A 26589-nucleotide genomic window follows, 5' to 3' on the forward strand; every position below is an offset into this window, starting at 1 on the left:
TCCTTGGCACTCAAGAAGTGGCCAATGGTAGACGGAGTTGTTCACAGTTTCTCTCAATAGCCTAGGTTAGAAGAGTAAGACAGTGAGCACCCCAACACCATGGGTGTGCATGACACCTGACCCTACTGATGGACTAATCAGTGTATGATATGATATTTAAGGGGAGCTGGATAGGGAGACCCCACTCATCTGACGGTTGGGGACTCCGGCATCTCTGAGGGGCCTGGCTTCTAGTACCTTGGGGCTAGGTGAGGACAAAGGGCAGTGCCGGCTGTGGGAAAGGCCTGGGGTTCACACAGAAACTCAGACACCTGCCAGGTGAATGCTAGCAAGCCTCTGGAGCTGGGGAGACAGGGGGGCTTGGTCCCGCCCTCAGGGGTAGAGCCAGGGGAGGATGGCTGGCAGCGTGTGGAGATGGGCCGCAGCTTCCTGAGCGAGGTCTGGGACCAGGCCCGCGGGGCTCTGACAGACCCTGCAGAGAAGGCTCCTGGGTCCCAACAGGAAGTAGGGTATACATGGAACCAGGGCCCAGTGCCTGCCTCTTCCCGGGCTTCTTAGGGGTCATAAGAGTTCGGGGCGATCACTCCAGCTTGTTGGGCCTCGATTCCTGGCACACCACATGCCTCCTGCAGTAACAGGCCCTCCCTGTCAGGCGGCATGCTGTGTATCCGCGCCTCGGAGGTGGGAGCCAACTCTGACCCTCCTTTGGCAGGCTCTGCTTCCTGCCTCCCAGGGTTATTGTGGAGATGAAAGTGTTAAAAAAAAGAAAGGGCTCGGGAAGCGCTGTAAGTGGGACAGACCTGCCCTCCCCATGCCCCCCGCCCCCGCCCCGCCGTCTCCCAGGCCCATCTGCCCAGCTCTTAGCCTAAGCAGCCTCAGGGACAGGCCCGGCCTACCTGGCTTGACGGTAGGTCCTCGTCACTGCTGGTTGAGGACTCCTCTGCTTTCTTCTCCAGGGATGCGGAGGCCAGGGTCTTGCTTGTGGCAGTTTTGGAGCTACCCTCTTTCTGAGAGGACAAGAACATGGTGGGCAAGGGGGCATTTGTTAGCTGAGAGGAAGCACAGCTGAGAGGCCAGCGAGCAACGATCCTCACTCTCCCGGGAAGATAGCATGACGCCCTTTACCCACAGCGTGTGTGGCGGGGTGGCCAGCATGCCCCACAGACACCGGGAACACAGGCCTCCACGCTGCCTATCCTCCCCCCAGAGCTGACTCCAGCCATGAAAGGGGTGTGTGAGTCAGGTACCACTAAAACCCAAGGGCTGGCGGGCAGCTGGCCAGGCATCTGAATGAGAGGTGACGGCAGCCCGGGACAGGTGGCAGGGGTGAGCTAGAGGCCCCAGCACAGCTCACATCTGGCTGTCACATCCCCAGCTAAAAGAAGGAGCCGGTCGAGAGCAGTTCAACCAGCTGTTATCCTCTCCTGCCAGCCCACGAATAAACGAGGGGGCTGGCTGGCGATGGCAGTCAGGAGCCAGAGGAGGACCTAGAGCAGGGACTAAACTGAAAGGTGCTGGTGGTGGAGGGGGGCCCAGGCCAGGGCAGAGGGCAGCTCTGTGCCTCCCTGTTGGTGTGAAGGTCCAATTTTTACCACTCAGAAAAGCAGGACCAAACTGCTAGGGCCTCCAGTTTCTTGAATGCACTTGCCAATGCAGGAGACTTGAGACATGGGTTTGATCCTTGGGTCGGGAAGATCCCTTGGAGGAGGGCATGGAACCTACTCCGGTATCCTTGCCTGGAGAATCCCATGGACAGAGGAGCCTGGCGGGCTACAGTCCATGGAGTCGCAAAGAGTTGGACATGACTGAGCGACTTAGCATGCACAGAATTAATTATTTGGCTATACTGGGTCTTAGTTGCTGCATGTGGGATCTAGTTCCCTGACCACAGGTTGAACCCAGGCCCCAGCACTGGGAGCACAGAGTCTTAGCCACTGGACCACTGGGGAAGTCCCTGGAGTCTCCAATTTCTTAAGAAAAGCTAGAAGATCCTGATTTGGGTGTGCACTTCCAAATCTTTTACTGGGTCGACTACAGTGCACACTGCAACAGCCAAGTCCCCGTGTCTCCCTTGCTAACAGAACCCTGACTCTGTCCTGGCGAGCCCCACCACAGGCTTTGGAGAGGGTGGCCCTTTCTCCCAGGCAATCGTAGGAACTGCAGGCCCCTCATCAATGTGTGGCATTTTTTTTTGGGTGGGGATGGCAGAGGACAGGTAGACCACATGCCTTAGATCTGGTCAAGGAGCTAAGTGGAGGGGAAGTCAACTGGAGGATTTTTCTCTTTAGGAGATGCTGCAGCCCTGCTGTGACAATGAGGCAGATAAAACATGGAGACAGAAGAAATCTGAGTCACCAATGATGCTAGGCTGAAGGGACCACCTTCACAGAAGCCCTACCATGAAACTTCATGCCCTGAGATAATCAATCCCCCTAAGATCCATCTGAGCGCTTATGAAGTAGCTCTTGTTTTCTCTTGCAGATTAAGATGTCCTGACTGATACAATAAACCTGATTAAAACTTTACAAAAAGTTTCATGGTCCAAAACACGGCTAGGACCCTTGTGTCTCAGTCTGGCATTTAGGCTCCCATAGATATTATTGGTAACAAGCAACTAGAAGTGACTGCTGCCTGCAGGACAGCTGGCCTTTGCTGAGCCCATCTGACTTCACAACCCCTCTCCTTTCCACACTCTCCCATCTCTTCCCTGTCTCCACTTCAGTGTCTAGAGAACCCCAGGTCTTCCTCCAAGCTCAGCTCAATCATCTCATCCAGCCTCTCAGACACTCATTTTCCCAGCTCCATCAGAAGAAGCACTACCAGAACATGCTCCGGTAACCCCGTCACCTTGTCTTACCCTACAGACTACAAGTTCCTTGAGGGCACGGCCAACGTCTTTCATGCCTTCATCTCTATCAACAAGACAACACACTCAGTAGTTGATCTGCTACACCGAAGGCAGAGAGGTTAGTGCTATGAGCACTTACACCTCTTGGTGCTTCTTTACTTGTGAAGAAAATACAAATCTAGGAGGGATTAGAGCTCAGCCTGGAGCAGGGATTGCCAGCTTCCCTTAAGGAATGGAAGATCTGGCCACACATGTCCATAAGGTCACAACTGGCTGGAGCCGAGAGGGACCATCGTTCTAGTTTGCCCTTGTTGCCACCACTCCCTCGGTCTCTCCTGACACCAAGGCTTCATGTCAGCTGCCGTCTATCACCTCCACTAGGCCTGTACCACTCAGGTCATTTCCTCCACATGTCTGAGCCCTGTGAGTCCTGGAGTCTGTCACCCTGAACTACACATTGTAGCCACTCCTGCAAGCAGACAGAGGAAGAATCATCCAGATAAAAGTCGGGTCCTCATTCCTTCTTTCTCCCCATTCCCCAGGCTTCACACTGAGCTAGAAGAACTCTCTCTGAGACACACACATACCAACAGGAGGCCCTAGGCCCCGTTACCTACAGGACAACAGGGTGAGGGATGTGGCTTCCTCCTACTCCCCAGGGCCTCATGGTACCTACACCACATCGAAGCCCCCTCCTGGTTCTCTGACTGGGACATCCTTGAGGGCCTTGCCTGGCCTCCCATGGGGCTGGTGGGCCCATTAGCATCGTGGAGGCCTTGGTAGATATGGGAGTACCAAAGCCACCTTTTATTGGGGAGGCCCTGGTTTCGCTGAGGGCGTGGGGGGGGGGTTGTTTACAGGAGGTTTTACCTAAGGAAACATGGGAGACAGCAGCAGGGGGAAAGGTCCCTGGAGTCAGAGCCTAAATCTGGTCTTGCTTCCTCACTTGGCCCTGAACCCAAGTTTTGACATGGGAGTAGGTGGCGGTAGCTTGGAGGCCTGGCACCACAGCTGCTTCCTCGGGAGGCCTCACCTGGGCTGAAGGTGCAGCTGCTGGCGCGTCCCCGTCACTGTCCGACTCCTCCTCGCTGCTGCTCTCCGAGTCCTCCTCCTGCCTCCTGGCCTGGGCGGCTAGGGGTCCTGCCTTCCCAGGGGGTACCGGGGTAGCCCCTTTCTTGGGGGATGCCTTGGTGGGGGCTGAGGCAGTTCTGACCTGGGGGGTCTTTCCTGAGGGCTTCGCCTGGAGTGAGAGAAACAGGATCAGGAAAGGGGGGGATGGGAGACGGCTGGGGCACGTGCAGCTGTGCTGCGGGTGGCTCCTGGCCCAGAGGACAACCACGGGGCTGCTCTCCGCCCCCCGGGGCCTCACCTGAGCAGGCGCCTCTCCCTCACTGTCCGACTCCTCCTCACTGCTCTCCGAGTCCTCCTGTGAGCCCCTGACAGGCCCCGGCTGGGCCTGGGCTGTTGCAGCCACTGCCTTCCCCACAGCCGGCACAGACGCCTGGCCCCTCCCAGAGACGGCGCTGCTCTGGGGGGCTCTCGCTGGCGGTTTTACCTGAATCGGGAGGCGGGAATGGTATTAAGAGGAAAGAGGAAAGCACTGTTCCCTTTAGGTGAAACCCCAGCCAGGGCACAACTCTGGGGAGGTCACTCCCACCTGTGCAGAACCCTTGTCCAGGCTAGGACCATTGCGTGGTCCTCCCTTCCATTCCACCCCGGCACCTCTTTTGGCTCTGGTCCTACTTGCCTTGGCTGGGGACCCCACTTTGGCTTGAGCAACAGCAAGGGTCTCCTTTCCAGGAGCTGGTGCTGCCGCTTTGGCTGAAGCCACTCTGGTGGCAGAAGGGTTGGCTTTGGTCTGAGGGGTTTTCACTGAAGTCTTCACCTGGAAGAAAAGGGAATTAATTATGTAAAGGATGTAAGCAATGAGCCAAGAATGCCAATTCTGGAGTCAGATGCCGGAATCTGGATTCTGACTCCTCCAATAACACCTGTATGAACCTGGACAAATCATTTGATGTCACTGGGCCTCACTTTCTTCCTCTGTAAAATGGGAATGAGGAAGGGTGAGGACAAAACGTGAGATATCACAGTGTTTAACACAGTGCTGGCACACAATAAGCACTCAAACTCATTACTGTTGTGAGCACTTTTTCTTCGAGTTAGCTAAGCATAAGACTACCCTGAACAAAGGTTTTCCAGGCTCCCTTTCAGCTAGGTGGCCATGTGATTAGCTAACGAATGTAAGTCAAGCATACATTTGACTTTCTTACTCATGTAGATTTGTCTTCTTCCTTCCTGCTGCCTGGAATACTGAGGCAATAGCTGGAGCTCAAGCAGCCATCTTAGTCTATCAGGTAGAAGCCAGGTACTCAGGATGGCAGAACAAAAAGGAAAACCACTGTTGTCTGAGGTTTTCTTCAGCTTAACCCTAACCTTAACTGATATCCAAGGAATCCCCTAAAAGTTTATCAGTGTCTCCAGCAAATACAGACCTAGAAACACAACAGCAACAAAGAGCAAAATCCTTAATAAGAGTGTGAAAGGAAACCTTGCTAACGTGAAATAGGATGAGGGATTTGGCAGCATCTCAAGGCCCATCTCATTCAGAGATGTCATCTGAGCAGAGGTATGCCCCATAATTTAGCTTCCCTCATTTATATAAGACCGAGTGAAATTAACATTCATGAATTGAATAAAGAAAACAGTCTAAAGCATAGCCTATGTGTGATGAAGAAAAGGGGCTAATCAGCACAGAACTCAAATTATCAGAGGGGAGTAACGTCTTTGACATAGACTTACAAAAACAAAAGACACCATGTCTAAGTTGCCCTAAAAAGTCAGTAAGTTTAAAAGGATTGAAATCACACAAAATATATTCTATAGCCACAACAGAATTAAATTAAAAATCATCAACAAAAACAAACCTGTATTAATTCCATACATTTAGAAATTAGCCCACCCTTTTTTTTTTTTCCTGGTGTGTGGCCACGTTGCATAACATGGGAGATCTTAGTTTCTTAACCTGGGATTGAACCAGCCTCCCTGCAGTGGAAGCACACAGTTTTAACCACCGGACTGCCAGGGAAGTCCCTCAACCCACTGTTTTTTAAAGATATTTACTTGGCTGCACTGCATCTCAGCTGCAGCATGGAGGATCTAGTTCTTTGACCAGGGATTGAACCCAAGCCCCCTGCATTGGGAGTGTAGAGTCTCAGCCATTGGACCACCAGGGAAGTCCCAACACACTTCTTAATAATCCATGGCTCAAAGAATAAAATTAAAAATACAGTACTTTAAAATTCATGGGACAAAGCTAATACAGCCCTCAGAGGGAAATTTATTGTGTTAAATGTTTAAATTAGAAAGAAAAATCTAAAATAAAAAAAAAAAATCTAAGTTTCCATCTTAAAAGGCTAGAAAATGAAGAGCAAATCAAACTCAAAGTGAGGGAAGAAATAATAAAGATCATTGGAAATTAATGAAAAAGAAAACAGGAAAATAAGAGAAAAAAAAAAAAATCAATGAAGCCAAAAGTTATTCCTGTGAAAAGAATGAAATTTGTAATTCTTTAGGTAAAGTAACCAAGTAATAGGACAGAAGACACAAATTACCAAAAATTATGAAAGAAAGCAGGACATCACTACAGATCCTATGGATAGTAAAAGGATATAGAGGAATGTTATGGACAAACTTAAGCTAATCAACTATACAACTGAGATGAAAATGGACAAGTTTATAGAATGGCACAAATTATTAACTGCACAGAAGTATTAAAAGGTACAAAATATAAACTTAATTCAAGAGGAAAAAAATCTGAATACACCAACATCAATTAGAGAAACTGACTGAGTCATTAAAAATCTTCACCCACATACACAAAAAGGCCAGGTCCAGATGGCTTTACTTATGAATTTGAATTGCGTGAAGAAAAGAAATAATACCAGTGCAACACAAACTCTGATAAAAGAGGTTTTATGAGGCAGGATCACACAATACCAAAGCCAGGCAAAGATATCACAAGGAAACTACAGACCAATATTCTTTGTAAACACAAGACACAAAAATCCTCACAAATGATTCGCAAACCAAACTCAGCAACAAATAAAAAGGAGAATGCACTCAGACCAAGATGGACTTATTCCAAGAATGAAAGATTGATTTAATACCCCCAAAACAACTAATGTCATACATATTAACAATAGAAAAAAAAAATCACTTTCATAAAGAAGAAGCACTTGACAAAAACTAACTCCAATTCATGATAGGAACTCTCAACAAATTAGAAATAGAAGGAAACTTCCTCAATCTGATCAGAAGCATCTATGAAAAACTTAGAGCTAACATCACACAACTGAATGCTTTATTTTTAAGATTAAAAATAAGACAAGGATGTCTGCTCTTACCACTACTATTCAACATTTTATTGGAGGTTCTAGCCAGTCCAATAAGGCAAGAAAAAGAAATAAAAGTTACCTAGATTAGAAAGGAAAAAGTAAAACTGTCCTTAATTTGAAGGCATGATCTGTATATAGAAAATCCTAAGGAATCTACAAAAGTCACTAGAACCGATAAGCAAGTATAACAATGTCATAGGACATAAGATCATATACGTCACAAATTCAGGCCCATAAGGCACCACACTACTTATTCAGCCATTCATCAAACACTGACTAAACATCTCTCCCCTGCCTTTCTCACACCAGGGCTATCTTTCTTTTCACAGCATTTAAATCATGAATTATCTCCTTTCTGAGTCTTTGGCACATTTGGTTTTCCAGAACCCATCCTGACTTGTTAATTTGTTTGTTTTGAACTTCAGTTTCCTCAGTGGACGCTTTACTTCCAGCTGGCTGGGTGGGTATCTCTGAGCAGATCAATTTCTGACCTCAGCAATGCTGAGAACAATGATTAGAAATACTGATTAGAAACCAGTTAATATATATGGCACTGAGGGTGAGGCCATACAAGTATTGTCTCATTTAATCCTCATAATAACCTCACAACAGAGGCAGTTATTATCTGCATCCCTGGATGAAGGTAACGAAAAGAAGTTGGCCAGTTAGACTCCTCTTGTTAGTCCTGCTTGTTTTAGCAGAGGCTTGTCAGACCTCTTGAAGCTAGGAAAGGCAGTTTCGTCTGACAGAGCACCAGGTTATAAGGCTAGGCCCCTGCAGAGGGATTGGCTGCTCTTTTTCAACCCAGGAGAACATAATGCCCCAAAATATGACTATTTCTGTGGCTGGAAAAGTTGTGGTAAAAATGTAACAGAAAGGGACTTCCCTAGCGATCCACTGGTTAAGACACTGAACTTCTATTCCAATGGCATGAGTCTGATCCCTGGTTGGGGAACTAAAACCCTGCAATGCATCTTGGCCAAAAAAACAAAACAAACAAAACCTTAGTAGAAGGAAGTGGGAAAGGCTTTGGAGTCAGGGGCTGGTGGGGCTGGATCAAATCACCAAACAACTCCTCTATGCTCCAATTTCTTTGTCCAGAAACCAAAGCAAATGAACACTGTCTCATGGGACAGGTGGAAGGCTCAAATGCGAAGACTAGTACTTAAGTGATCAGCACAATGAAACTTTGAAGGCACTGGTCTGGAATGTCTCTATAGCATGGAAAAACAGGATAGGAGCCTATTGAGCTGAGACTCTGGGAAGGCCAAGAATAGCTTAAAATTTCAGTAAAGGAATTACGGGACCTTGGGTCTCACAAGATAACAGTGAGAGCAAGACAAAAAAAATTCACAGAAATGTGTACTCTGGTACAGGGAAACAAGAAATGACTAACATGAGTGGTTAGTGAAAAAAAGAGCGACAATTAAAAATAATAAACGGTGGGTGGGTGAGTGAGCAGGGAGTGAGCTATCTTCACTTCTCCCTGCTTTGCCGGTCTGGAAGACAACTCTTGAGTCTGCTCCCTCAGGGAGATGGATGAGAACTTGCTGTGTGCAAGCCCCTTGGCTAGATGTGGCAGGTGAGAGCTCATCAAATTCAACTCTGTGCAGGTCAATTTCCAACTTACAGAAGAATAAACAGAGGCCCTGATGGATTGTAGCACTTGCTAGGACATGGAGCTGGGACTTGAACCCAGGCAGCCCAGCTCCAAAATTCCCACCACTTCCCATTGACATGGTCTCCCCTAGTGATCCCACCAGAACGCTCTGCTTGGGGAACTCAAAAAGCCAGGCACTCTCCTGGCTCTCGTACAAGCTAGTTTCTCTGCCTGGAAAACTTCACATCACCTGGCCAACTCTTTCAGCCCACAGTTCAGGTGCCACTTCATCCAAGAGATCTGCTTTCCTGCAAAAGCCCTAGATATCATCATCTGCCATGCTCTGCTGGCCTAGGCACACACCCTCCATCTCAACCCTGTTATACATGCTGATACAATCTGTGGACATATCCGTCCCCCATCTAGGCTGGGAACCATGAGAGCCAGGGCCAAAGGAGCCCCAGACGGGATGGAACCTGGTCGATGGAGTACTCAACAGAGCTGGTGTAAAAAGAAACCTCAGTGGGAGCTCAAAAGGCGATGAAGGAGACCCTGGAGCTTGACCCTGCAGCTCTTACGGGCAGAGGAGATGAGTGGAAAGTGCAGAATGAGGCTGAGCTGAGGGTGCCGCTCAGGCTTCTGCATACCCAGGTGGGGCAAAGGCAGCCCAGGTTAGCCCATCCTCAGCCCCGTCCCAGGCCTCACCTGTGTGGGAGTTGCGGCCGCTTCCTCATTGTCTGACTCCTCACTGCTCTCTGAGTCTTCCTGCACCTCAGTCTTGACCTGTGCCACTGCGGGTCCTGCCTTCCCAAGGGGCCCTGGGGTGGCCCCTTTCCCTGAGGGCCCCTTGGTGGGTGCTGAGGCAGCTTTCACTGGGAGGCTCTTCCCTACAGACTTCATCTGGAATAACACAGAAGAGAGGCCTATCATAGGGGCCCAAGGACCCATGGGGGCCGGCCCCAACCCAGCCAAGTGAACTTGGCCTCACCTGTCCCCCTGCGGCAGCAGGAGCTGTCTCCTCCTCGCTCTCGGACTCCTCGCTGCTTGAAGAGTCCTCCCCCGGCTTCTGGGTGCGCCTGACTACGGCTGGGGATGATGCGCAGGTGGGTGTACTCACTGTTGCTGCTGTCCGGGGGGCTGGGGTGCCAACTTGCACTGGGGGGACCCTGGCAGATGCGGGTGTAATGGGGGTGCCCTTCTTTGGGGAGGCCTTGATCTGAGAAGTTTTCACTGCTGATTTTGCCTGAGGGGACACATAATTCAGAAGCTTGAGAAGGATCATGGACTCAGAGCCCCCATGTGCCCAGGGCTGGAGCTCACTGCCATCCCTCCCCACAGCCCCCCGTGGAGCTGACTGGTTGGCGGGGGGCAGTTCAGAGGCAGGCCGTGTAGCCGCCCCTCCCAAGACCCTACCTGGGCTGGAGTCTTGGCTACAGGAGCTTCATCCTCACTGTCTGACTCCTCCTCACTGCTCTCCGAGTCTTCCTCAGCCCTTTCGACCTTGACCTGGGTGGTTGCAGGCCTGGCCTTCTGAGGGGGCCCCTTGGCGGGACCTGAGGCAGGTCTGACCTGGAGGGCTTTCCCAGAGGACTGTGCCTACAGCGAGACACAGAGATGAGAGGCTCACCCGGTCCAGGGAGGGGGCTTCCGGCACTGAGCAGGAGAGATGAACCTCGCAGGCAGAGGACTCACCTGGGTTGAGGTCCCTGCCGTCTGCACCTCCTCCTCGCTGTCTGATTCCTCCTCACTGCTGCTCTCTGAGTCCTCCTGCTTCCCGTCCTGGGCGGCCACCCTTGCCTTCTGAGGGAGCGCTGGGACCGCACCCTTCGCCGAGGGTCCCGCACCCGTGGCTGAGGCAGCTCTGACCTGAGAGTTTTTCTCCAAGGGCTTTGCCTGGGAGTGACAGAGGACAGGACGGGAAGCTTAGTGGGGACCGTGTGAGGTAAGACAGGAGGTGAGGAGGGTGACAGGGTCTCTGCAGGCGACTCCCAGGGCTGGGCTGAGCATCCTCCAGCCTCACCTGAGCCAGGCCTGTAGTCTGCCGCACGGCCGTGGACGCCTCGCCCTCGCTGTCCGATTGCTCGCTGCTGCTGCTACTGCTGCTGCTCTCCTCCTCCTGCTTCCTGGGCTGGGTGGCTGCAGGCCCTGCCTTGCCAGGGGGTGCTGGAGGGGCCCCTTTCTTAGGGGAAAGCACCTGGGTGGGTGCTGAGGAGGTGGCTTTAACCTGGGGGATCTTCCCAGAGGGCTTTGCCTGGAGAGAGAGAGAAACAGAATTGGGGAGAGAGCCCAGACGGTGGACTCGAGGAACACAGGAGAGCAGATGGGGTCGAAGACACCAGACACCACATGGCCCTGTGCATGACCGGGGCATGTGGAGCGGGAGAATAAGCCCTCAGAAGGCCTCCTGGGGTGGGGTGCCAGCTCCGGGATCCTTTCTCCAGGTCCCACCTGCACTGGGCTCTTAACAGCTTGTGTCTCCTCCTCGCTGTCTGACTCCTGGCTGCTGCTCTCCGAGTCCTCCTCTGGCTTCCCCGTCATGGCCTGGGTGGCTGAGGGCCCTGCCTTCCCAGGGGGTGCTGGGGTGGCCCCTTTCCCAGGGGTCCCCTTGGCAGGACTAGGAGCAACTTTGATTGGGACGGTTTTCTCCAAGGCCTTCACCTGGTAAAAGAGAAAGCATGGTTTGTTCATTTCTTTCTGAAAACTCTCTTGCAATGTCTTAAGAATAAAGCCTGAGCCCTTAGTGAGGCTCACGAGACTCCTTGCTTCTCTCCCTACTCCCTGCTTTGACTGACACTCCAGCCAGTGTGACTGACCAGCCAGATGGCCATATCTCCTCATTCCTGGGGCCCTCACACCCCCGTCCATCTCACCTCACCACCAATGCCTCATCCCCTGGGCACCAGATAAGATACCAGTTCCTTATACCAGTTTTCCATGATGGCCAGGGTGGATAGGCTCCTCACCTGGGCAGGCTCAGGGCTCTAAGGGCCTTTTACCACCAGTCTGACCCCTCATCCTTGCTGCTCTCTGACTCCAACAGTTTCCCAGTGCCTCTGGTTTTCCCTCAGGACATGCCCAGCTGCAGCTCTGGCCACCCACGCAAGAAGGGGATTCTAGCAGATGGACTAGAGCTGGACTCCTATTTGCTAACAAGCCATGATTTGGCCTGAGAAGCCAGAGGGCCAGGTAACTAAGACTTCTCAAGTCCCTTCACAGCAGGACCAGCCGGGACAAAGACAGCAGCCTGTTTACTAGACAGGGGAATGGAGGTGAAGGGGGAACTGGGCAGGGTTCTTCCCTTTGGGCAGGAAGGGCAATTTCCAGAAGCAGCTGAAGCAAAATCAGGTGCCCTTGCCCTTCAACTCCCAGAGCCCCGCCTCCCTCTCCCCAAACTCCAGGGCCAGTGTCCTCTGGCAGGGGAGGTGTTCTTTACACAGCTGCCCTGGCACCGGAAGAGCAGGCCTCCCTTGGGCCTCACCTGACTGGGTGTCCCCGCAGGGGCCTCCTCCTCACTCTCGTCGGACTCCTCGCTGCTCTCTGAGACCTCTTCTGGCTTCTTGGCCCTGCTGGCTGGGGTCACAGCACTGCCTTTGACTTGGGGTGTCACAACCCCTGCCTTCCCTGGGGTTGGGGCTGCACTTTTTCTCGGAGACTCCTTGACTGCAGCGGCTGAGGATCTGACCTGCAGTGGTTTTACTGCGGCTTTCACCTGGAACAAGAGCATGGGATCAGAGAATCACCCTGTCTACCACTGAGGAGTGTAAGATGCTTCATTGTCTATAAAGCTCTCTCTTAATATCATCTGGTTCTCAAACAACTCCCTAAGATACCATCTTTACACCCATTTTCCAGAAAAAGACAAGAGGCTCAGAGGGGTTAAACCACTAACGCTGATAGTAAGGGGCAGAGCTCTCAACCACCAGCCTCCTTTATACCACCTGGCACACAGGGCTCAGTGGAGGGGCAGCCTCTCTCAAGCAGGACAGCTCATACTTGTCTACCCCTCCAAATACTAACACAGGATCTGATCATGGTAGCTACAAGGGCCAAGAGGCCAGGACCTGAACTCTAGTCTTGGCACCAGCCTGCCCGGATTCCTGGGGCACACTCCCTCCCTCTCTGGGCTCTGGCCCACTGAAGCTACATGTTTGGCTGCTGGCTTCCAGGGCCAGGTGTGTGCCCCTTCCCTTGACAGAGCCTGGAGATGGAAGCCCAGGGTGCCTTTATAGCTGGCTGTAACTAGGGCCCAAAGGTGGGATGGAATGTGAGAGGCAGCCCGCAGTTAGGCCTGCATCTTCAGGGGTTACTGGTTGAGGTGGGAAGGTAAGGTAGGAAGCACTGTGGGTGCCAGGTCAATTTGATCCCAGAATCCTATTGTTCTCTCTCCCCACCTCTCTGCTGGCTGCCCTGGTGCCAGCCTTCAGCATCTCCCGCCAGTATTACTCCAATAGCCCCCTCAACCATCTCACTGCATTTATGAAGCACCGTCCTCCAACCCAGGCCACAACCAGCGATGTTGTGGAACCATAAATCAGGCCATCTCACCTGTGTGCCTGTAACCCTGCAATGGTTTCCCACGGCCCCCAGGACTAAACCCAAACTTCTCTCAGTGGTCCTCATGGTCAGGCACGGATCTGGCCCCTGCCTACCTCAGACTTCATCTTACATCACTTTCCCCTTCATTCATGAAATTGTGGCTCACTGTTCCTGAAAAGCACCAAATCTGCTGTGTGTCCATCCTTGCCCATGCTGTCCCTCTGCCCACATCACATTCCTGTTACTGCTCCTCACGGCTTTCTACATTTTCCATTCATACTAACCATCACCACTGCAGTTAGATTTCTGAGGGTCCCTTTCACTCCCCCACGGCAGCAGGAACCCTGCCTACCACTCGGAAGGTGCACACTAAGGAATAACCTGCAGGGACTCCAGGTCACGCTTCACAGAAGAGACAAGGCCACGGACTTCCTCAGGCCGGTGCTGAGACCCAGCACTCACCAGCAGACCCAGAACCCCCTCAGTAGCCTGACCCCAGACGGCCATGCGCCTGACCCCACGGCCTTCGCTTGTGCAGCTTTTCCTGCTCGAACACTCACGCCCTGACAGGCCCGCGCCGGGGAGCCCCCTGTGCGTCAGGCCCTGGTCCCCTGCCACCTCTCCCAGAAAGTCTGCCCCCACCTCACAGGTAGGATGGCGTCTCCCCCCACCAACTCCAGGCCCTCTTCCTGCCCAGAGCACAGTGAAACTCTGGCTCCCAACCTGCCCAGGGCTCAGCCTTCCAGCTCCTGGTCACCCCAAAACACCCACTGAACGGGGAGAGGTACCACTGGGAGGTGAGGCCCCTGGCCAGGCCCCGGGAGGGTTAGAGGTTTGCAGAGGGCTGCTCTGAGGGTCGGGGACAATTACCTCCAAGTCTGTCTCATCGCTCGAGCTGGTGGTATCCTCACTGGAGCTGTCAGCCTGGTCGGCGGATGCCATTCCTGAGGGATAAACAAGGAGAGGACTGAGGGCCAACCCTTTATAGACCCGCCTGCCTCTCGTTGGCACCCTCCACGCCAATTACTCAGGGCCAGGTATGAGTACTGCCTCCTCCCCGCGTGGAAGACGAACAGCTGAGGTGCATCCCACACTCCCCCCTGCCCCTGCACAGCTGAGGGCCTGGTAAGAGGTGTAACAATAGGTCCTAACACACAAGCGCCAGCACCTGGGGGCTTAGAAAACCTCCTTCCCCCATCACAGGGCAGCAGGCAGGGCAAATGCCTATTTTACATGCGATATAGAGGCAAACCCAGGCCTCTCGGCTTAGCCTCTAAGCCTCTGTGGAGGGCGCTGGTACCCACCCAAGAGCAATAAACCAGAAAATGCTCCAACCCCACGCCGGCTGCTCACACTCCCTCAGCATAGCCTGAGGTGTCCCTGCAGCAGATTCTCTCTCACCCAGGGGAGGGGAAAGTGGCCTGAGGCGGGGGTCCTCGCCGTCATGGAGACAACCGCCTGAATTCCAGAATGTCCCGGGGGCCTGACAAAGCAGTGACCAGGTCTGCCTCCCCAGCCTGCCCTTGGGGCCTGGCCCTAGAGGTCGGGGCTCCTTACCAGGCATGGTGGCGGTTTTCAGGGCTGACACGCTGCCCTCCTCCTCGGTTTCTGACACCAAGACAGCATTTGCTGAGGGCCCTGTCGTCTTCTGGGGTGACTTCCCAGCGAGGAGGTGGGCCACTGCCTTTCCAGGGGCAGGGTGTGTCGTGGAGTTCACTGTCTTGCTGGCTTTCGTGGTCTTTGCCTACAGAGAACAGGAGTGACAGACACTGGGTACGGTCAGGTGGAGAAGAGCACAGACCACTTCGGCTCCCACCTCCGCCACTTCTCAGACCCGTGAGCTCGGGCGCACGACCTCCGTAAGCCTCTGTTTCTTCATCTTCGAAGTTATGGATTCATCACCAACCTGTGGCCAGTCAAGGAAGGCGCTGAAAACGGTACTTCCCCTCGCAGAGGTGTGAACTGAATTACAGTTCTTAGGACACAGCAGTTTTGCTAAGCAGTAAGTAGCAATTTATTGTAGATGTTATCATGGCCTCGTGATTATTTCTACATATTTTTTGCTAATGCTCCAGTCAGTATCAGGGACACAGTCCTTAACATGTCTGAGACACTGCTTTGTGGATGACCAGAAAATGATATTCTGCCTTCCAAGTAGTTTCCAGTCTAGAAAATGTTTCTCGAGCTTTCAAAGCCACAAGTGTCTTGTTTGCTATGGTGTCTCCACTGCCTCACGTAGTACCTGGAACATAACTGTATTGGGAATGACTCTCTGAGTGAAGAGCTGAATGCAGGGCCAGAGCTGAATGCAGGGCCAGAGGAGGAAAGGAGCCGTCTACCCCAGGTATGTAAGGTGCCCAATGGCTCACAGCAGTAGGCATCATCGCCATGTTACAGACAAAAACCTGAGGCCCGAAGAGGTGAATGGGACACACCATGATCACACAGCTGGTGACTGAGATCTGAATCCAAGTTAGGCAATTACCCACAACCCAATCCTTCTCTGATGCCAGGGAATGTATCCTACAGGGCACTTCACCGCCCATGGGTGACAGTCTGGTAGATGGTCCCACTCACCTTGGCTTTTTCTTTCACACTTGAAGACGAAACTGTCCCTGTGACTGAGGAGTTGGTAGCTGCTAGTTTCGGGGCTGCAAGACACAAATACCCGTTGGGTGAGCCAGACCAGCCTTTTCGCAGGGAAGAAGAAAGGTTTACAGCTCACCTAACAATTCAATTTGTATGGCTGCCTGGTGTTGGCATGAGATTTGAGGCTGCGCCTGGACTGAGGAAGGGCTCGGTAGTGCTCAACCACATCCCCCAGGAGCAAGAGGGGAGAGTGGCGACATGAAAGTTGACTGACTGCATCCCCAATGGGGTCCCAGCTCCCTGGAGGCTCGAGATACCGAAGGCCCCAGAGGAAAAGGGATTGGCTCCCAAACCCACTGCACACTACCCTGAAGGCCCAAACAACTCCAGGGATGCCATTCCCACAGGCTACCTGCCACACTGCAGCCCCGAACGCCACTTAGCAAGACAGGGGCAGGTCACGCAGCCCCAGGTCCACAGAGAAAGCTGCTCGAATTTAAACCATTTCCCAGTGGGTGGGGAGCTACACTACAAGACTGGAATCTTGTTAGATGTTGGTTTCTAGATCCTTGTTGCCTTGATACCAGGATACTGTCTCCTTTGAGCTCAGGTTAGGGAAAGATTTCTAACGTATGCTGTAAAATAAAGAAGATGCTGTTGGGGGCTTCCCTGGTGGTCTGGTGATTAAGAATTCGCTTGCCAATGCTGGGGACACAGGTTCAGTCCCTGGTCTGAGAAGATCCCACATGCCACAGAACACCGAGGCTTATGCATCACAACTACGAAGCCGGTGATCTACAGCCTGTGCTCTGCAACGAGAAACCACCACAAGGAGAAGCCTGTACAACCAAACAAGAGTAGCCACCCCCTCTCCGCAACCAGAGAAAACCTTGAACACAGCAAGGAAGGCCCACCACAGCCAAAAATAAATGAATAAACAAAGCCAAGAGAAACAAGTGTTGATTAGGTTAAAAAATATGATGCTGTTGAGAGGAATGACATGATCTTTTCCTGACATTTAATTCCATCTCTCATTTTTTTTTTTAAATTTATTGGCTGAGCTGGGTCTTTGTTGCTTTTCTCTAGCTGCAGAGAGCAGGGCTACTCTCCAGTTGTGGTGCGTGGGCTTCTCACTGTGGTGGCCTCTCTTGTTGCAAAGCACACGCTCTAGAGGGCAGGTTCAATAGTTGTGGTGCACGAGCTTAGTTGCTCCGTGGCATGTGGGCTCTTCCCGGACCAGGGACTGAACCCATGTTTTTTGCACTGGCAGGCAGTCTCTACCACTGAGCCACCAGGGGAGCCCTCTCTTGATTTTTAATTATGGAACATTTTAGGCCCATTCATAAGTACCGAGGAAGAGGATTAAGCACCCAGCCCCAACCATTATCAACTTGTGGCCAATCTTATTTCAACTGTGCCCCTCATTCATCCATCCCCAGTGAGTGTTATTCTGAAGAATACACCAGACATCATATCATGTTGCCCAACAATATTTTAGCAAGATTCTCTCAATGAGGACTCTTAAAAAGTATAATTATAATTCCATTGTTAGAGTTTAAAAAATTCATTAATATTGAGTAACCAATCAGTAGGCAGTTTTACAGCTGTTGTTTCAAATAGTTTGTAAGTATGGAAGTAGGCCTGTATGGATGTCTATCTGTATAAGTGCAGATGCAAAGGGGAGCGTCGTCAGCATCGTCAGGCTACCCTCCAGGAGATACGTTTAGGGAGAGAAAAGGGAGCAGGCAAGGGGAACAGGAAACCTCCCACTTCTCTGTTTCTGCAGCGCTCACAGTGAACTTGTTTTGCATTATAATTTTCAAAGATTAAGCAAAGTACAAAATATATATTCAGTATGATTGCCAATATTTGAAAAAACATGCTCAGGAAAAATAAATGGAAGAATAATTTGCCAAATTATACATGGCCAAGAATATGGGTAATTTTCCCCTACCTCTCTAAAAAGTCATTTTCACTTATTCTATAATGAATATAATGAAGCCTGTATTTCTTTTATAATCAGAAAATATATTTAAAAATTAAGAAGTTACCTTCTATGTAAGTAAAAATCAATAATTCAAAGAAGAATGGTAATTCTTCTGTGGAGCTGTGACCACTGTTGGTTAAAGCACAAACTACCTGGAGAATGGGGGGAGGAGGGGTTGTGAAGGCCTCACAGGGTGGCCCCTGCCAATTCACTGGAGCCAGAGTGCCTGGGACAGCGTGCAGGTGCTAAACCTGCTCACTTCAGATAGGCAGCTGCTGAAATTGCCCCTGAGCACACAGAAGAGGCGCCCGCCAGCTGTCGTCTCTGAAATCTCTCTAGCAGTTCTTCTGAAAATGTGGGCTGCTTTTCTGTTTTTATCAGAATTATCTGGAAGGCTTAAAAAATGCAGCTCCTGGACTGGAGAGACTGATTCTACAATCCTCTAGACTCTAAGAGCCCATCCATGTTTTTGTTCACCACTGGATTCCTAGCGCCTGGGACACAATGTCTGGCCCAGAGGAAGGGCTCAAATCAAGACTGAAATAGGTATGTGGGGCTGTTACAACCTTCCCTTTAAAAGGAGCTGGTCCTCTGAGGGCTCATGGAAGGTGCAGCTGGAGGTGGACTCTCCCTTGGAACAATCCAATATACAATAGCCTGTCCCCAAGAGGAGCAGGGTACTGCACTGAGCCCCCAGCTCAGAGACAGGGGCCTTCTCAGCACCCAGGGCTCTTACTGGGTTTGGCGGTTTGGGCTTCTGCCTCCTCCTCCTCCTCCTCTTCTGAGCTCTCTGAGCTGCTGATGGGATCTGATACGCGGGTCCTCTTGGCCTGCAAGGCCGCATCTTCCTCTGCCTTCCGTTTCCGGCCAATCTCCGAAGTTCTGCAGGACAAGGGTGACTGGCAAGCTCAACCAGGGGGCAAGGACAACCCTAGGAGAGTTGGAAAGGAAGACCTCCCACATCCTCCCTGTCCCCAAAGGGAAAGTGTATGAAGAGACTTTAAACAGTGATGAAACAGAGTGCAGAAACAATTTTGTGTTGTGCATCTTCACTCATTTCATTGTATTTTTACAGTATATTCATCTCCAAACACTCAGGAAGGGTGGACAGTATTTTCTAACAGCGGCTAAGAGTCACAGAGCTCTAAGTGCCGGCACTATATACACTTCACAGAACCATCCAGGCTCCTCCTTCCTTCAGGACTTGTGGCACCCACAGTAACCTCTTCTTGGAAGACTGCCCAGGTCCCTGTTGTCCCTCAGGCCTCAACTCCCGTACAGCCTTCTCAGAGAGGCCCTCCCTGGTCACCACCGTCCTCTAAGATATTCTCTGCCCTGTTTCATTTTCTTCAAAGCACTTTTCTCTCTCCTGTTATTTTACTTACTTCCTACTTGATGCCCCCACTGCATGCCCTGGGAGGGGAGGGCTGGCAGAACTTTTTCCAGCTCACTATAGTACCTAGCCTAAGTCTCACGGCTAAGTGACCTGTCCAAAGTCAGTCTGAGGCTCTGGGGAGGATAAGCACTCAGATGGCTGAGTTGCCAGAATTTTCAAGCATCACATCCTTTGAGCCCAGCCTCCTGGCCGAGGGGGTCACTGTCTGCGTGCCACACTCTCCACGTGGGACAGATGTCGCTCTGCCATGGTTTGGGATGTGCTGCCTGGCTCCCTTGTTCCCAGGAAGGCCACTTGTTGGGAAATCTTCTGCAAAAACATGTTTCATTTATCACACATATAGGTTCACTCTGCCTCTCTTCTCCCCGTGGAATGTAACTTTCACAGGTGCAGAGATTGTTTTCTTCCAGTTTGTTTCCAACTACATCGAGAACAGTTCTGTCCCACAGTAGGTGCTCACTAAACAGAGGTGAGTAGAGGGGTAATGCCTCCACTGGCCAGGTTTAGCACTTCATTTACTATTATTATCTTCATTTTACTGAAGGAGACAGACTTGGGGAGGTCAAGTTTGTCCAAGGTCATACAGCTGGGTTTGAACCACCAGGTTAGGCTGGCTCTGATGGGTGTGAGGTCCTCATCCAAGTCAGTACCCCTCATCCAGAGAAGGGGCTGGTGGTAGGGGAGGGCATGTGGTGCAACTCACTGAAGCAGTTCTCTGGGGAAGGAAGTGCTGCACAAATAGCCAGACACCTGGGCACGTGGAAGAGGAAGTGGGGGGTATGCCCTGTGCTCACCTCAGCAGCAGAGAAGAGCCAAGAACTGAGGGCTGACAAAGCTTGCAAAGACCTCAGCTCTCTACTGGAAGCTGGGATCCCTTCTCTACCATGCCTGCCTTTGCTTACACACCTCTGATGACAGGAATCTCACCACTCTACCGTAGCCCACATTAGTTTTGGACAGCTTTGATGACCAACTGCTTTTATTCAGAAGCTGACACTTGTCTTCCTAAAGCAGGTTCACATGGGTCCCACTTCAGTCTCTCAGGCCCCAGGGAACACCCCACTCCCTTTGTCTCCAAACATGTGCAGATAGTAGTCCCTCCACTGCCCCTCTGCCAACTCTTTTCCACCCAGACAGTTGCGTATTCACTATCATTCCTCATGGGTCACAACTGCAGGTCCCTCACTCCCATAGTTGGCTGTGGTCAGCCCAGTTCATTGAAGGAACGATTATCCCCTCCTTCATTTTCAAACCATTCCTCTGTTGATATGTCCTTGGATTATCCGCCCTCCTTGTTTTGCATGTTTCACAGGCATTTCACGTTCAACATGTCTTTGAAATCTTTCACTCCATGTTGGGTTCCTTCCATTCAAGCGTACAAGTCAGACACCTGGGAGCTGACTACACTTCTTCTCCAAACCATCTGCAGACCCTCATCTCATCCTCCAGTATTCTTGCAAACTGTCTCCCTCCTACGCTATTCCTGCCTCAAGCCCATCAGCCCTTGTCTGGAAGCTGACATCCACAGCCTGCCCAATCAAGCCAGTGATCTCACTGCTCTCCACTTCACCCTTCCATGGCTGCCACGGCTTTTGGGGCAAAGACACAACTTCTCCTCATGGGTGATCAGGCCTGTTACGGGGTGGTCCATGATGACCATCCAGTCTCGTCTGCACCGCACTGCAGTTACAGGCCTCAAATCAGCAGCTCCCTCTGCCAGGTACACTCCATCAGCCTTTCCACACCTATTGCCGAGTTCACTTCCCCGATCCCTGCAGTTCTCAACTCAAAGGTCACCTCAAGGAAGCCATCCCCTAAACACCTAAATGAGGTGAGGCTAATCTATTCAGGCAGTTTTGGCGCCAGGCACCTCTTTTTCATAATCCTCACCACCACCGTAATTTTACACTCACTTGTCTCATTCTCTGTGGCGTGCTTACCTCCCTGACTCCAATGTCCGCTCCAGGAAAGGAGCCACCATGCATGTCTCACTCATGACAATATCTCTGTACTGAGAGCCCGGCATTCAGTAGTCACTCAATAAATGCTCATTGACTGAATGAATAACAAGCTGCCGAGAAGCTCTTGTCCTTAAGAGGCACTGAGCACAGCTCTCAGAGTCCTCTCTACTATCAGACAGACACCCATATCTGTGGTGTAGCTTCCTAGAGGTGATAACAGTATCTACAGTGGGTTATGGGGACAGATCTTAGACCAGATTAGTATCCTAGCTGATTTCATGCTGAGAGCTTGGGGTGTCCCTCCTGCACTCCCTCAGCCCCATTAGACTTACTGTTGCCAGTGTGTATAGATGTCCAGAAGGGTTACAGACTGCCTCAGGAAACTTTTCTGCAGAGAAGCAAAGAGAAAGCAGCAATTAACCCTCCTGAGCACAGCAAGGTTCCTCGTTGGGCCCCACTCTCATGACATCATGATCTGCAGAGAGGTGGTTGAGAAGGGGGTCTTTCTGCTCTGGGCAATATGTCTGCTCGGCCCTGCCAGGACCACCCGAATCTTTCAGAGACACGCAGGGCAAGTACTTTCAACTAAACCCTTTTAAGACAATATTCTGGTGAGAAGTACCTTTGACAGAGTAGAGTGGAAATATTCCAGGCTAGCATTTATCCAGCCTCCCTGGCACTCTCCAGGCTTAGGTGCCACAAGACAGGACTTTTTCCACCTCTGACCTTTCAAAAGTCAGGCTGGTCAATCTCCCCAGGCAGACTAGAGGCAGACTAGACACCCACGCTGTCTGCTCACCCACTGGGCAGAGACTGGAACCAAATGGTGCCAATCCTTTGGTAGAAGCAAAGCCCTTTGGAGCCAAGATCAGAAGTCTACTCTCTCTGCAAATGTCAAGAACCTGGGATGTCAAATGCCCCAAGGAGGCTGAGTGAGTGAAGTGCCAGGGATTTAGGCACAGTGGCCAGGAGGGTGCATCTGGGGTCAGGTAAAGAGAATTTGTTAACTGGATAGTCTACTGTCTTCAGCTCTTTAAGCTTGCAGGTTCTTTCTTTATATGGGGATAACAGCAGTACCCATCTAAGATGTTGCTCTCAGGCCTGAAGGAGACAACCTACAACAGTAACTGCAAAGCACAGCAGCCAGTAACATTCAGACTGTAACTGACAGTGACTGAAAGTCTAAGTTTCACTTTCCTTGGCCCCAGGCACACTGGCTTCCTCACAGTCCCTCAAATCTGTCAGAGGACTCCGCCCCCATGGGGGCTGGCTGGTCTTTCTGTCTAGAATGCTCTCTCCTGCCAACTGTATGGCTCACTCCCTCACTTTCTTCAGGTCCTTGCCCAAAGTCACCTTCTCATTCGGGTTTCAAGACCACCCTATAGATAATATAACTCTGACATTCCTTATCCCTTCTACCTGCCTTATTTTTACAACTAGCACCTACCATCACCCTACACATTGTATCATTAACTTAAAAAAAAAAATTCAGTCATTTGTCTGTTCCTGATGGAATGTATGCTTCATAAGGGCAGGATTCTTTCGTCTAGGCAAATGCCCCAAAGAAGATAGGTACTCCCTTTCGTTTCCTGTAGCTGTTAAGTGATATAAGTGAAGTAAGAAAAGCTACTGAGGTCCAAAGATTGTGAAAAGCACAGATGATGTCTTATTTGTAATCCTTTAGTCTCTCCCAGAGGTCCTGAGAGTAAGTATCACGACCAGAGCCTACACCATAGCCAAAGGGGCACTGACTAATCAAGTCAATAGCCACCACACCAACTTAACACCTTCCAGTGGCTTACCACTACTTTATCAAAACCAAAGGAAGCCCGCTCCCTGCCTCTGTCTCCCCAGAGATCTGTCACCCTTGTACCCCACACTTCAGTCATAAAAAACTTTCTGGCGGCCAGTACATATGCAACACTTTGCATCTCTACTTGGAACATCCACTTCCTTCTCTCAGATCTCAAAGCAGCATTCACTTCCTCAGGAAAGCAGTTCTGGATATCCCTGACTAAGGCAATCTGCCATTCCTGTCTTAGCACCCTATGCTTCTCATTATTGGCAGTTAATGCAGTGTTGAGTGCACGGTTACTTTCGTGGTCCTTTGATTTATGTCAATCTCCCCTAACAGATTTAGCCTGTAAACTCTAATTAGTGAGCCAAGGGACCCTCCCCACTATTCTATATTCCATCACCAGCACCCTCACTGCCAGATTAACAGCTGCTCGAGGAATGGATGAAGTAAGAACGACTACAGCGCGAGTTCAACTCCCCATCAGTACAGAAGAGCTGCTAAGGGTTTGAGCTCCAGCTCAATTAAGTAGCTTCAGGCCCCTTCTCGGGGCGCTCTTTCGCCCCTTCCAGGGCTGGTAGCGATCCACTCCTCAGACTCGCAGCAACCTTTTCGCCCTAGGGGGCCGCGCCGAGCCACGTGGCCCGAGACTTCGAAACTTTAAACTGTCGCTCCCGGAAGGGGGTGGAGGTAAGGGGCGCGGGAATTATAAAGCCCAGAGCGTCCGATCTCACGTCCCGGCCCGCCCACTCCACAGATAAGGAAACTGAGGCCCAGAAGAACCGGGAGCCACAGAGTTGCGGGGCAGAGGTTGCGGCCCCTTCGGCACCCCGGGCCGCGTCTCAGAACACAGCGGGATCCGGGATCTGGGCGCCCGCAGGCCGCCAGAGGAAGAGGCGCGGGCAGCCTCTCAGTAGATCTTGCACGCGGCCCTCGGACACGGCCCGCGCACGCTTACCTGGCCGCTCTGCTCCTTCACTTCCCGCGCCGCGCGCACATAGCCCGCCTGCAGCAGATGCTGGTAGATCAGGGGAAGCAGCTCCCGCCGCTTCCTGGCCTCAGCCATGCCCGCGACCCCCGGCCTGTCCGTTCACCTGCACGCCCCCTCAGTCCCCGCCCGCTACTTCCCTTGTGCCCTTAGACCTCGCGCCCCCCACTTCCGGCTCCTCCTCCGCCCGCCGCGCGGCACGCCGGGAAGCGTAGTCTTATCTCCAAAGGTGGCCGGCCCCGCCTCGGCGGGTGAAAGGGGAGGAGGCATGGGCGGCAATGAGACCGCCTATTGGGGGGGGGCGGGAGTCGGATCCGGACACGCCCCCTGGGCCGCCTAAGATTAGAATACCTCCCTCTTAAATCCTTCAGACTCGCTCCTTGAAGGCATTTGTCTTCCTCTTAGCTGTGTGACAGCTGCAATCGGGTTTTACTCATCTCTGAACATCCTATTCTCCAGCTCTCTCTAGACTCGAACTTCCACTTACCCACTCATTTAATCATTTCACAAATCTTTTTAGAACACATGAACCGGTGCTATTTGTCATCGTTCATTCATTCATTGAATAGTTATTGAGCGCCATACCTTTGGCAAGCGCTTAGGCTAGGACTGCAGGATATATAAGATGTGGCAGCTGCCCTCAAAGCTCACAGGGAAGAGAGAGGCAGGTAATCAAGCAACTATGGTTCAATGTCTTCTGCGCATTGTCTGGGGCAGGCACAGCCTATGGGAGAAAGGAGGGGCCCCTAACCCCAAGGGGGTATCTAAGCTGAGGCTTAAAGACAGACTAAGAGTTTCTAGGTGCAGAGAAGAGGGCTGGCATCCCAGGCAGAGGGCACTGCATGAATATAGACAGGAGAAACCATTCCGGTACAGGCCAGGAAACCAAACATAAAACGCGGTCTGTGCTGCTGGACTGTTGAGTTGGAGGGTTGAGGGAACCAGTGAGGACACAGAAGGATGGACACGTTAACAGGGCCTACAACACCCCCTCCCCCTGGCCAGAGTTTGCACTTTGCTCCAAGGTCAATAGCCAGTCTCTGTCTGATTTTATGCAGGAGGGTAACTTGGGTTTGTGTTTTTTAAAGATTTTTTAAAGACTTCCCTGGTGGTCCACTGGCTAAGATTCTGCACTCCCAATGCAGGGGACCTGGGTTTGATTCCTGGTCAGAGAACTAGAACCCACATGCCACAACTAAGACTTCTCATGCTATAACTAAATAGTCCACATGCCTCAACGAAGACTGATGATCCTTTGTGCTACAACTAAGACCCAGCACAGCTGAAAAAAAAAAAAGATTGCTATAACCAAAAGATTGCTATGACCAATGCATAGAGGATGGATTTGTGGAGAACAAAACTGGATGTGAGGGTGCTGTAGTTGTGGAGAGGAGATTGGCAGGGAGAGGGTGCATTAGGCTGGGGAATATTTGAATCAGCTATTCTTTTTTTTTCTTTTAACATATATTTAAAATTTTAATTTATTTATTTGGATGTTCATTTACTTATTTATTTGGGTCTCCTTATTTATTTGGTCTTCTGCACTAGGTCATCATTGCTACTCACAGCCTTTCTTTAGTTGTAGTGCTTGGGCTTCTCATTGTGGCGATGGCTTCTCTTCTCGCAGATCATGGGCTCTAGGGCACTCCAGGGCTTCAGTAGTTGCGGTATGTAGGATCTAGAGCATGGGCTCAGTATCTCTTGGCACACGGGCTTAGTGGCTCCATGGCATGTGGGATCTTCCCAAAACAGGGATTGAATTCACGTCTCCTGCATTGGCAGGCATATTCTTAACCACTGGACCAACATGGAAGTCCTGAATCAGCTGTTCTTAACTTCATGTGTCCATCAAGAAAGTGAAGAGAGCAAGAAGCACCCTAACGTTTGCTGTAGAAAATTCCAAAGGTGTACAGACACATAACGTTTTCCGACCAATTTTAGGATACAGGGTAAGCACATACCTGACCATCCTAGGCTTAGGAACAATTGCTCCAGCAAGAAATAGGGACAGGACCAGGTAACTGATGGAATATGGTAAGTGAGGAAGAGCAAGGAGACTAATCTACATTCAGCTATTTAGCAAATATTTATTGAACAACTACTGTTGGAAATAAAACTATTGGAAATAAATAAGCTCTACCCCAATACAGCTTATAGTCTAATAGGGAGACATAAGCTAAACAAATACATATGATTTGTTATGTGTATTTTGTTATTTATATGTTTTTTTATTTAACAAAAACAAACATATACAAATACATTGTTACAAGTGGTGAGTAAGTGTAGAAAAGAAAAGGATAGAGTTTTTTTCTTATGGGAGAGGGGTCTTTAAAAGCTATGCTGGAGTCAGTCTGCCCAGGTTTAAACTCCTGCTTTGTCTCTTATTAACTAGGTGACCTTCGCTAAGTTACATAACTTCTTGTTGCCTCAGTTTCTTCACTCATAAGATAGAGGTAATTATAATTTCTACCTGATAGGGTTGCCATGAAGAG

General features: G+C 50.9%; 1 protein-coding gene across 8 annotated transcripts in view; it reads right to left on the reverse strand.

Annotated features, from left to right (window-relative positions):
• Window positions 1–24260, reverse strand: part of TCOF1 (treacle ribosome biogenesis factor 1) — a 38126-nt gene extending 13866 nt beyond the window's left edge. For 4 of the 8 annotated variants that reach the window (XM_043464967.1, XM_043464966.1, XM_043464965.1 and 1 more), the window contains exons 1-17: window positions 24068–24258; window positions 21647–21702; window positions 18694–18839; window positions 15959–16032; window positions 14939–15125; window positions 14252–14325; window positions 12324–12554; window positions 11294–11503; window positions 10866–11096; window positions 10538–10738; window positions 10259–10441; window positions 9834–10088; window positions 9551–9745; window positions 4596–4733; window positions 4218–4403; window positions 3882–4088; window positions 897–1007 (exon numbers count right to left, since the gene is read on the reverse strand). In XM_043464967.1, coding sequence (XP_043320902.1) covers window positions 897–1007; window positions 3882–4088; window positions 4218–4403; window positions 4596–4733; window positions 9551–9745; window positions 9834–10088; window positions 10259–10441; window positions 10538–10738; window positions 10866–11096; window positions 11294–11503; window positions 12324–12554; window positions 14252–14325; window positions 14939–15125; window positions 15959–16032; window positions 18694–18839; window positions 21647–21702; window positions 24068–24175 — 2793 coding nt within the window. In that variant the 5' untranslated portion in view covers window positions 24176–24258. Of the gene's footprint in view, window positions 1–896; window positions 1008–3881; window positions 4089–4217; window positions 4404–4595; window positions 4734–9550; window positions 9746–9833; window positions 10089–10258; window positions 10442–10537; window positions 10739–10865; window positions 11097–11293; window positions 11504–12323; window positions 12555–14251; window positions 14326–14938; window positions 15126–15958; window positions 16033–18693; window positions 18840–21646; window positions 21703–24067 lie in introns of all 8 variants that reach the window. The other 4 variants (XR_006268966.1, XR_006268965.1, XM_043464968.1 and 1 more) reach the window with 2 other exon arrangements.
• Between the last annotated feature and the right edge of the window lie 2329 nt (window positions 24261–26589).

This window comes from Cervus canadensis, chromosome 4 (genome assembly GCF_019320065.1).
Source record: "Cervus canadensis isolate Bull #8, Minnesota chromosome 4, ASM1932006v1, whole genome shotgun sequence".
Lineage (NCBI taxonomy): Eukaryota > Metazoa > Chordata > Mammalia > Artiodactyla > Cervidae > Cervus > Cervus canadensis.